The sequence below is a fragment of the Nyctereutes procyonoides genome, unplaced genomic scaffold, assembly GCF_905146905.1.
Source record: "Nyctereutes procyonoides isolate TBG_1078 unplaced genomic scaffold, NYPRO_anot_genome, whole genome shotgun sequence".
Lineage (NCBI taxonomy): Eukaryota > Metazoa > Chordata > Mammalia > Carnivora > Canidae > Nyctereutes > Nyctereutes procyonoides.
In genome coordinates, this window is record NW_026575125.1 from 65,860,209 (window position 1) to 65,872,866 (window position 12,658).

Here is a 12,658-nt window from a genome sequence, read left to right on the forward strand (position 1 = left end):
ACATACTGGTCACAAATCGGGTCTGAACCGATACCAAAAGATTGGGATCGTCCCCTGCATATTCTCAGACCATAACGCCTTGAAATTAGAACTCAATCACAACAAGAAGTTTGGAAGGATATCAAACACGTGGAGGTTAAGGACCATCCTGCTAAAAGATGAAAGGCTCAACCAGGAAATTAAGGAAGAATTAAAAAGATTCATGGAAACTAATGAGAATGAAGATACAACCATTCAAAATCTTTGGGATGCAGCAAAAGCAATCCTGAGGGGAAATACATCGCAATACAAGCATCCATTCAAAAACTGGAAAGAACTCAAATACAAAAGTTAACCTTACACATAAAGGAGCTAGAGAAAAAACAGCAAATGGACCCGACACCCAGCAGAAGAAGAGAGTTAATTAAAATTCGAGCAGAACTCAATGAAATTGAGTCCAGAAGAACTGTGGAACAGATCAATAGAACCAGGAGTTGGTTCTTTGAAAGAATTAATAAGATAGATAAACCATTAGCCAACCTTATTAAAAAGAAGAGAGAGAAGACTCAAATTAATAAAATCATGAATGAGAAAGGAGAGATCACTACCAACACCAAGGAAATACAAACGATTTTAAAAGCATATTATGAACAGCTCTACACCAATAAATTAGGCAATCTAGAAGAAATGGACGCATTCCTGGAAAGCCACAAACTACCAAAACTTGAACAGGAAGAAATAGAAAACCTAAACAGGCCAATAACCAGGGAGGAAATTGAAGCAGTCATCGAAAACCTCCCAAGACACAAGAGTCCAGGGCCAGATGGCTTCCCAGGGGAATTCTATCAAACGTTTAAAGAAGAAATCATACCTATTCTACTAAAGCTGTTTGGAAAGATAGAAGAGATGAGTCTTCCAAATTCACTCTATGAGGCCAGCATCACCTTAATTCCAAAACCAGACAAAGACCCCACCAAAAAGGAAAATTACAGACCAATATCCCTGATGAACATGGATGCAGAAATTCTCAACAAGATACTAGCCAATAGGATCCAACAACACATTAAGAAAATTATTCACCATGACCAAGTAGGATTTATTCCCGGACACAAGGCTGGTTCAACACTCGTAAAACAATCAATGTGATTCATCATATCAGCAAGAGAAAAACCAAGAACCATAGGATCCTCTCATTAGATGCAGAGAAAGCATTTGACAAAATACAGCATCCATTCCTGATCAAAACTCTTCAGAGTGTAGGGATAGAGGGAACTTTCCTCGACATCTTAAAAGCCATCTACGAAAAGCCCACAGCAAATATCATTCTCAATGGGGAAGCACTGGGAGCCTTTCCCCTAAGATCAGGAACAAGACAGGGATGTCCACTCTCACCACTGCTATTCAACATAGTATTGGAAGTCCTAGCCTCAACAATCAGACAACAAAAAGACATTAAAGGCATTCAAATTGGCAAAGAAGAAGTCAAACTCTCCCTCTTCGCCGATGACATGATACTCTACATAGAAAACCCAAAAGCCTCCACCCCAAGATTGCTAGAACTCATACAGCAATTTGGTAGCGTGGCAGGATACAAAATCAATGCCCAGAAATCAATGGCATTTCTATACACTAACAATGAGACTGAAGAAAGAGAAATTAATGACTCAATCCCATTTACAATTGCACCCAAAAGCATAAGATACCTAGGAATAAACCTAACCAAAGAGGTAAAGGATCTATACCCTAAAAACTATAGAACACTTCTGAAAGAAATTGAGGAAGACACAAAGAGATGGAAAAATATTCCATGCTCATGGATTGGCAGAATTAATATTGTGAAAATGTCAATGTTACCCAGGGCAATTTACACGTTTAATGCAATCCCTATCAAATACCATGGACTTTCTTCAGAGAGTTAGAACAAATTATTTTAAGATTTGTGTGGAATCAGAAAAGACCCCGAATAGCCAGGGGAATTTTTAAAAAGAAAACCATAGCTGGTGGCATCACAACGCCAGATTTCAGGTTGTACTACAAAGCTGTGGTCATCAAGACAGTGTGGTACTGGCACAAAAACAGACACATAGATCAATGGAACAGAATAGAGAACTCAGAATTGGACCCTCAACTTTATAGTCAACTAATATTCGACAAAGCAGGAAAGACTATCCACTGGAAGAATGACAGCCTCTTCAATAAATGGTGCTGGGAAAATTGGTCATCCACATGCAGAAGAATGAAACTAGACCACTCTCTTGCACCATACACAAAGATAAACTCAAAATGGATGAAAGATCTAAATGTGAGACAAGATTCCATCAAAATCCTAGAGGAGAACACAGGCAACACCCTTTTTGAACTTGGCCACAGTAACTTCTTGCAAGATACATCCTGAAGGCAAAAGAAACAAAAGCAAAAATGAACTATTGGGACTTCATCAAGATAAGAAGCTTTTGCACAGCAAAGGTTACAGTCAACAAAACTCAAAGACAACCTACAGAATGGGAGAAGATATTTGCAAATAACATATCAGATAAAGGGCTAGTTTCCAAAATCTATAAAGAACTTCTTAAACTCAACACCAAAGAAACAAACAATCCAATCATGAAATGGGCAAAGGACATGAAGAGAAATCTCACAGAGGAAGACATATACATGGCCAACATGCACATGAGAAAATGCTCTGCATCACTTGCCATCAGAGAAATACAAATCAAAAGCACAATGAGATACCACCTCACAGCAGTGAGAATGGGAACATTAACAAGGCAGGAAAACACAAATGTTGGAGAGGATGCAGAGAAAAGGGAACCCTCTTACACTGTTGGTGGGAATGTAAACTGGTGCAGCCACTCTGGAAAACTGTGTGGAGGTTCCTCAAAGAGTTAAAAATAGACCTGCCCTTACCACCCAGCAATTGCACTGTTGGGGATTTACCCCAAAGATTCAGATGCAATGAAACGCTGGGACACCTGCACCCCAATGTTTCTAGCAGCCATGTCCACAGTAGCCAAACTGTGGAAGGAGCCTCGGTGTCCATCGAAAGACGAATGGATAAAGAAGATGTGGTTTATGTATACAATGGAATATTACTCAGCCATTAGAAATGACAAATACCCACCATTTGCTTCAAGGTGGATGGAACTGGAGGGTATTATGCTGAGTGAAGTAAGTCAATCGGAAGGACAAACAGTGTATTTTCTCATTCATTTGCGGAATATGAATAATAGTGAAAGGGAATATAAGGGAAGGGAGAAGAAATGTGTTGGAAATATCAGAAAGGAAGACAGAACATAAAGACTCCTAACTCTGGGAAATGAACTAGGGGTGGTGGAAGGGGAGGAGGGCGGGGGGTGGGGGTGAATAGGTGACGGGCACTGGGGGACACTTGACGGGATGAGCACTGGGTGTTATTCTGTATGTAGGTAAATTGAACACCAATAAAAATTAATTTATTTAAAAAAATTAAAGGGATCCCTGAGTGGCGCAGCGGTTTGGCGCCTGCCTTTGGCCCAGGGCGCGATCCTGGAGACCCGGGATCGAATCCCATATCGGGCTCCTGGTGCATGGAGCCTGCTTCTCCCTCTGCCTGTGTCTCTGCCTCTCTCTCTCTCTCTGTGACTATCATAAATAAATAAATTGGAAAAAAAATTAAAAAAAATAAAAAATAAAAAAATTAAAATATTTATGTAATATCTAATAATTCCACTATTGGATATTTGCCCCAAAAATGAAAGCATTAAGTCAAAAGATATATTCACCCCTATTATATAAATTCACCACCACATATATATATTATATATATGTATAATATATATATATTCAGTCATCTTATTCAGTGATAAAAAAGGATGTGATCTTGATATTTGCAAAGCAGGGAGGGACCTAAGGGTATTATGCTATGTGACCTAATCAGAAAAATATAAATACCATATGATTTTACTCATTTGGAGAATCTTAAAAAATAGAAATAAACAAATGAAAAACAGAATCATTCTTGTTAGTTAGTAGAGAATAAGCTGATGGTTGCTGTGGGGCGATGGACAAAATGGGTGACAGGGCTTGGAGATACAGCCTTCTAGTTATCGAATGAAAAATCATAGGAATAAAAGGTACATCATAAGGAATGTAGTCAATTATATTGTAATAGTGTCGTATGGTGACAGATGGTAGCAATACTTGTGGTGAGCATAACATAATGTATAAACTTGTGAAATCACTATCTTGCACACCTGAAACTAATGTAACATTGATTAACTGCACTTGAAAAGAAAAGTTTTTTTCAAAAAACAGTCTTGGAAGAACTATAAATGTTTCTAAGTGAAACAAAGCTAGTCTGAAAAAATAGTTTATGACTCCACCTATATGGCATTGAGGATTAGATATATCTATAAAGAAGTAAAAACAAAGGGGGAAAAAACCCAAGGTAATAATTAAGGGATGAATCTGTGGAATGCAAGAGATTTTAGGGCAGTGGAACCTGTCTGTATGATACTGAAAACATGATACATGATATTATGCATTTGTGAAAAGCCATAGGACGTGCAATACAAAGAATGAACTCAATTACAAACTATGGACTGTAATTAGCAAGAATGTATCAATATTGGGTGCCTGGGTGGTTCAGTGGTTGAGCATCTGCCTTAAACTCAGGGTGTGATCCCAGGGTCTGGGATCGAGTCCCGCACTGGGCTCCTTGTGGGAGGCCTGCTTCTCCTTCTGCCTATGTCTTTGCCTCTTTCTGTGTGTCTCTCATTAATAAATAAATAAAATCTTAAAAAAAAGAATGCATCAATATTGATTCATTAGTCATAGCAAATGTACCATACTAATACAAGATGTTAATAAGCAGAGAAACTGCTGGTGGAGAGGGGATATATGGAATTTCTCAGTAATTTCTGCTGATTTTTGGCATATAGCTAAAACTTTTCTAAAAAGGAAGTCTATTGATTTAAAAAGGAAGAAATTTTACCACACCTAAATAAATAGGGTTAAAGAGGTAGTTTCCAGATAGGGGCATGAGTAAGAGTAAGGCTAGGGTGAATTCAAATTGTAGAGTGCTACAATTAGTCTAGTGAGGCTAAAGTAGAGCATACATAGAAGAATATTCTGAGATAGTGAAGCTAGAAAAGTAACTTCACATGGAACCAAAGAGCTTATATTTTATTTTGGAGATATTAAGTAGCCACTAAAGTCTTAAAATTGGAGTGGAAAGGCAAGTGAAATGGCATAGGAGAACCAACCAGGAAAACAGGGTACCAAATTGTTATGATAGGATTAGTACTTGACTGTAGAAATGGCAAGATATTACAGAGGTCAACATGACTTGGAAATTAAGGAGTGTGGGATTTTAGAAGGAGTATTAGAGTATTACTGAAGTTTATAGCCTTAGTAGCTAGGAAGAAGTGGTGCTATTCATTTACATAAAATTTATAGGAGTCACTGGAATACCAGGATGCTTTAGAAATATGCTTATAGTAGCTAGCATGATGACCTTGAGGTTAACAGGAAAGAGATGACTATTTTGGTGATTTTAAAAAATAATTTAATTACCATACTATTAAAAGTCTATGTATTTCTGGCATGTTACTAAAAGAGCCAGATTGTTAGAGTGTGGTGTACTTTTGATGGCTCTTAATTTAATGTTTTCAACTTTGGGTAAATGTTGACTTTCATAATTCAGTTTTTGTATATGCTTTGCATGTGCAGCTCATGTGAGGTGAGATCACTGTTAAACTAGCCAGTGATGTAAATATTAGCTTAGAGTCTAGGGTATTATAGTCAACTGACAGTTATTTCAGGTCATGATCTGAAAGTGTAACTTTTAAGTAATTCATGGTCTTTTGAAATGTTTGATGAATTGTATTTTAAAACTATCAATAGGCTGTTAAACTCTGTAGTCTGTATTTAGTTTGCACACCAATTGGACTTTAAGTAGGCATATGACTTGATATGGCCAGATGGTATCTGAATGATGCGAAAATCTTTGGAGACTGAGGACAGATTATTACACTGTTAAGGGAAATGTAAATTGACCAAAGGCTTATTTAAGTATTGTGTGATTAAAGGAGGCACTGATGGCTACTTTTCATTTCCAGTTTGATCAATTTTCTACTAAAACTGAGTACACAAAGAATTGAGATCTATAATTATCTTGGGTAAATGAGAACCTTGTATAGAAACCTATTTATATCATTCATGATTACTATTATGTTGAGTATAAAGTAAAGCTTTTGGGAAAAGATAAACAGTGATTAATTTAATATGTGTTATGTAACATCTTATTATAGCAAAGTCATATGATGAGTATAGTATAAAAATGCATATACATCAAAGTAATTCTGGAAGGCTAACTGAAAAATGTGTATTTTAAAAGGGGATGCAGAGGCCATTTTTAAATTCAGTGTTTACACTATATTGAGGCTTCTTTAATGAATTAATACAGGAGGAAATTTTAAAACTGAAAAGTTGGATTTGGCAGATTGTTCCTTATAAGTATTTAGATATAGTAAGCCATAAGTAAATTGATAGGGGGAAGTTTAAAATATTTTATTAAAATTCTGTGGGAATTAGCAGTCATAGGAAGTACAGAGTATGTTCCCTTTCTTGGTTTCCATGCAGAATTTAAGTTTCTAACCTTTTTAAATCCTTGTGTAATTCTATTAATACATTTTATGGCTGAATTTATCACAAATATTGGCGAATGTTGTGTTCTTTATATAGGAGTTTCTTCAATTGAGATGATTACTTTAGTGTTGCATGGGACCTGTTAAGTATGTTTGATTGTATTGCACAACTTTTTTTGTTGCTGTTAATGGCTTTAGTTCAACTATCAGTGTTGAGGTCAGGAGACAGATGTTAAATCAATTAACGGCATTATGTTTAAACCTGCTTTTTGTCCTAACCGTATGTGTTTTGAGAGTTTGTGTTACTGTTACTATTGTTTTGAGAAATGAGATTTAGTGGGACTCTGAATATACTTCCTATTGCTTTGTTGTTGTTCAATAGCTATTGTGATCTTTGAAGCAAGGAAAAAATAAGAAGATGGCAAAGAGGATAAAAGATATTATTAATAGTGAATAATTGTGTGTGATATCAACATAAACACTATCCATTGTAGATTTCTATAATCTATAACAATGTAGGAAAAATTATAGACAAGGATGTTTCAGAATATCTGTTAAAAATTATTAACAAATACCAACATCATTGAGTAGTATCTAGAATTCTATTTTTTTTATGAAAGATAAAATAGTTTCTGGGCTTCTGCCCAAATTAAGACAAGATTATTGTTGAGGCAACAGTTTAAGATACATTGTAAAGTACTATGGTTTACTTATCATAGTGATGTTAATATCCATAATGTTAGACAAACCCTCACTAGCCTCTGCTCAAAGATGTATCCTCACAAATCCCAACCTCATCAGGGGTAAGTAGACAACTATTTTAATTTGTTAGCTTTTCCATGATGACATATCTGCAGATACCACAAGTGTAACATGGATAATACTGGTTTAAATATCCAGTAGTGCAATTGCTGGGTTGTAGGGTAGCTCGATTTTCAACTCTTAGGGAACCTCCATACTGTTTTCCAGAGTGACTGGACCATCTTGCATTCCCACCAGCAATGTACGAGGGTTCCCCTTTCTCCACATCTTCACCAAAATCTGTCGTTTCCTGACTTGCTAATTTTAGCCACCTCACAGGTGTGAGGTAGTATATCATTGTGGTTTTGATTTGTATTTCCTTGATTCCGAGTGATGTTGAGCATTTTTTTCATGTGTCTATTGGCCATTTGTATGTTTTCTCTGGAGAAATGTCTGTTAGATGTTTTCTGCCATTTCTTGAATGGATTATTTATTCTTTGGGTGTTCAGTTTGATAAATTCTTTATAGACTTTGGATATATTAGCCCTTTATCTGATATATCATTTGCAAGTATCCTCTCACATTCTGTCAATTGTCTTTTGGTTTGTCAATTGTTTCCTTGCAGTACAGAAACTTTCTATCTTGATGAATTCCCAGTAGTTCATTTTTGCCTTTGTTTCCCTTGATTTGGAGACATATCTAGTAAGAATTTGTTCTCTAGGATTTTGATGGATTTCTGTCTCTCATTTAAGTCTTCCATCCATTAATAATAAATAAACAAGCAAACAAACAACAAACTTATGGTGGCTATTTTTTATACTTTCTTAAATTCAAAATGTGTTTGTACATTGTATATTTAAATATATGGAATATGTAAATAAGGAAAAAAGGAAAGCATGTGAAAACTATTTTATCTTGCATAAGAAAGCAAACAGAATTCTAGATACTACTCAATGATGCTGGTATTTGTCACCAAATTAAAAATAGGTTGAATATTTTGATAGGGGAGTTACTCATTATTGATAAAGTTTTAAATTAGAGCCATTCATTTTAGAGATTATAACTAAAAGGGCAGGACATATTCCAAGGGGTACCTGGGTGGCTTAGTTGGTTAAGAGTCAGACTCCTGGTTTCAGCGTAGGTAATGATCTCAATAACGTGAGATTGAACCCCACATCAGGCTTCATGCTCAACGTGGAATTTGCTTCAGATTCTCTCTCCTGCTTCTCTCCTTAGTTGCATGCTCTCTCTCTTAAATAAATAAATAAACAAATAAACAAATAAATAAAATCATTTTAAAAAGAACATATTCCAAGTCTTATTTACTTTAATAATTCTGAAGCCTAGAGAATATACATCCTGTCTTACCAGCACCACTATTATATTTTTAAAGAAGGTATTAAGTTATAAGCTACTAACACATCAATATATTATAATTATTAAAAATAAAATTAATTCTTAATTAACAAAATGTAGTTTTGCTTAAAGATTTTTATTTGTTTTTATGAGTAAAAAATGCATCTTATAAATACTTTTAGAGTGAAAGCAAGAGCAAGGAATGGGTAGATAAAAGTTTATGGATATAAGAACAATTTTAAAAATATAAAGCAATATTCAATCCTAGGTACCATTAATTGCCTAAAGAGATACTAGGATATAATAAAACTTGATTTAAAAGAAAAGCCAACAAGAATGAATTCAGATACTTTTCTTACTATTTCATAGCATCAATTTTGATGTGATTTTCCTTTTCCAAATGTAGTAATTTAACATGCACTGTATCTTTTAGGACTGGATCTGCCATTTATGATGATGCCTCATCCCCTACTTCCAGTCAGCTTACCTCCTGCATCAGTTGCCATGGCAATGAATCAGATGAACCATCTCAATACTATTGCCAACATGGCTGCTGCAGCCCAGATTCACAGTCCACTCTCCAGAGCTGGGGCCTCTGTTATAAAGGTAAGGATCATGATTTGGAGGAGGACACAGGTTTTAATTATATGTAAGTGTTGAGAAAATAATAGCAATACCACTGAATCTTCAGTATAAACACACAGCTCATTGACTCAGTTGTTTATCATATAGTATTGATTTTATTTCTGAATAGGCCTGCTAAGGTGTTTTGTTTGTTTGTTTTTATTCCATGACCACAGATCTCACTTTTAATTCTAGTTTCATGTCTTGCAATCATGAGTACAGTTGTGGGAGGCATCGCTAAGCAATGGCAGAGTAGAATAATGTACAAAAAATCATTACCATTTGTAGGGTGAAATAAACACTGCAGGGGTTTATTTCTGGGGTAATATATACCATACAGGACTTATAGTTAGAAAGACCGAAGTTTCAATTCCAATCCTGTCACTTTAGCTCAATAACCTTGGATATAACATTAAAACTGCATGAACCTGTTTCCTCAACTGTAAACTAAATGTTATAGTAATAATCTATCCCACTTATTCATTGGCTGTCCAGAGATAATGTGAGTAAAATGTAGGCTAAAAACTTGAAACATTAAGCAATTTTTATGATAAATTATAGCACTATCATTATCATCATTATACTATTTTTTTTTCAAAATTTCATGACCACTGAGTAATGAAACATAAATAATATTTTGTAACCTGTCCTGATGTCTTCTATTAGTCTGGCATAGGGCCTTTCTGCCTTCTCTCTAAGTGTCATGGGAACTTGTTTTTTTAATTTTTTTTTCTTTTGGCAAGGAGATAATAAAAGGGTATATAGAATCAAAAGAGTAGTTAATAAGAGCAACCCATTGACTGGTTCCTTTGTTTCTTTATTTATTCAACAAATATTATACCCTTGATGTATACATGTTGTATTGAATGATATGAGATATAGGTAAAGAATACATAGTTCTTGACTTCCAGTACTCACAAACAAAATGTGATACAAACAACAAGTGCCGATTTAGCTTGCACTAACAAGACAACTGTGATGAATGGCATACAGCATCACCAAATATTATAGAAATTTAGAGGAGAGAGTTATTATACCTCGCTTGGCAAAAAGAGGAGGAAAGGATCACGAAAAGCATTACAGTTGTTGGATTTGAACTGGACTTTGGCAATTTTGATAAGATTATAATAAATGTATATAGGGAATTGTGAAAGAAAGGGAGAAGAAATGTGAGATCCTGGACAATTTTGTTTCATTTTAAATTAGCTTCCAGTTTTGGGGATTTTTTAAATAATGAAAAAAATTTGAGGAAAGGACAAGAAAAATTGATAAATTTTATTAAGCTCCAAATATATTTCCACAGCTAAGTATAAATAAGCTACCTCCAAAGATTGTGGCCCTCAATAAATCAGTCTATCCTAGCTAATCATAACTTTGTTGTCTGAATATTTGATTAGAGGCTAAACCAGGAAACAGAGTTATCTTTGAGAAAAAAAATCATCCATGAACATATTTAAAAGATGAAATAAGTTTCCCATGATTTTGAAACTGGGTGATTACTAATATGTATATTATATATATAATTTATATAATACATATTGATATATCGTTAATATTATTATAATATATTATTAATATTATATATTATAATATATAATTTATATCACTTTGTCCATTCATCGGTTCATGGACACAGGCTGTTTTCATAATTTAGCTATTGTAGATAAAGCTACTATAAAAACTGGGGTGCATATATCCCTTTGAATTAGTATTTTTGTATTCCTTGGGTAAATACCTAGCAGTGCACTTGCTGAGTTGTAAGATGGTTGTATTTTTAACTTTTTGAGGAACCTGCATACTGTTTTCCAGAGTGGCTGCACTAGTTTGCATTCCCACCAACAGTGCAAGAGGGTTGCCCTTTCTTCACATCCTTGCCAACACCTGTTGTTTCTTGTGTTGCTGATTTTAGCCATTCTGACAGGTGTGAGGAGACATCTCATTGTAGTTTTTATTTGCATTTCCCTGATGGTGAGTGATGTTGAGCATTTTTTCATGTGTCTGTTAGCCATCTGTATGTCTTCTTTGGAAAAATATTCATTGATGTCTTCTGTCCATATTTAACTGTATTATTCTTTTTGGGGTATCAAGTTTATAAGTTCTTTATACATTTTGGATACTAATTGTTTATCAGATAAGTCATTTGTATATATATTTTCTAATTCCTTAGTTTTCCTTTAGTTTTGTTCATAGTTTCCTTCATTGTGTAGAGGCTTTTTATTCTGATGTAGTTCCAATAGTTTATTTTTGCTTTTGTTTATCCTGCCTCAGGAGACATATTTATAAAGAAGTTGCTATAGTCTATATCAAAGAAGTTATTTCTTGTGTTTGCCTCTAGAGTTTTAAAGGTTTCATGTCTAATATTTAGGTTTTTATTCCTTTTTGAGTTTACTTTTATGTTTGGTGTAAGAAAGTAGTCTAGCTTCATTCTTTCACAAGTTCCTGTCCAGTTTTCCCAATACCATATGTTCAAGAGACTGCCTTTTCCCCATTGCATATTCTTTCCCTCTTTGTCAATGATTAGTGGTAGATATGATCGTAGGTTCATTTTTGGAATTTATCCTCTGTTCCTTTGATCTATTTATCTGTTTTTAAAACAGTACCATACTGTCTTGATCACTTCAACTTTGTAATATAACTTGATGTCTGGAATCTGGAATTGTGATGCCTTCACCTTTGCTTTTCTTTTTCAAGATTGCTTTGGCTATTCAGGATCTGTTGGGGTTCCATACAAATTTTAGGATTGTTTGTTATAGCTCTGTGAAAATTACTGTTGGTATGTTGAGAGGGATTTCATTAAATGCGTAGATTGCTTTGGGTAGCACAGACATTTTAACAATATTTGTTCTAATCCATTAGCATGGAATATTTTTCCATTTCTTTGTGACATTTTCATTAATGTTTTATTGCTTTTAGAGTACAAGTCTTTCATCCCTTTGGGTAGGTTTATTTCTAGGTATCTTATGGATTTTGGTGCAATTGTAATTGGGATTTATTCCTTAATTTCTCTTTCTGCTGATTCATTTTTGCTGTATAGAAATGCAACAGATTTCTGTACATTGATTTTGCATCCTGTGACTTTACTGAATTTATCACTTCTAGCAGTTTTTGGTGGAGTGCTTTGGACTTTTTATATATAGTATCATGTCATCTGCAAATAGTGACAGTTTTATGTCTTCCCTGCCAATTTAGGTGCCTTTTATTTATTTTTATTTCCCAATTGCTGTGACTAGGACTTCCAGTAATGTGTTAAATAACAGTGGTGAGAATGGACATTCTAGTCTTGCTCCTGACTCTGGAGGAAAGTCTCTCAGGTTTACCCACTGAGGATGATA

At 34.7% G+C, this 12,658-nt stretch overlaps 1 protein-coding gene across 1 annotated transcript in view; it reads left to right on the top strand.

The window, feature by feature from the left end:
• The window catches only part of DACH2 (dachshund family transcription factor 2), a 636,043-nt gene that overhangs the window by 523,076 nt on the left and 100,309 nt on the right, over nt 1-12,658 (top strand). The window contains exon 8 of the mRNA XM_055338054.1: nt 9,136-9,308. Within this exon, the coding sequence (XP_055194029.1) occupies nt 9,136-9,308 (173 nt within the window). The remainder of the gene's footprint in view (nt 1-9,135; nt 9,309-12,658) is intronic.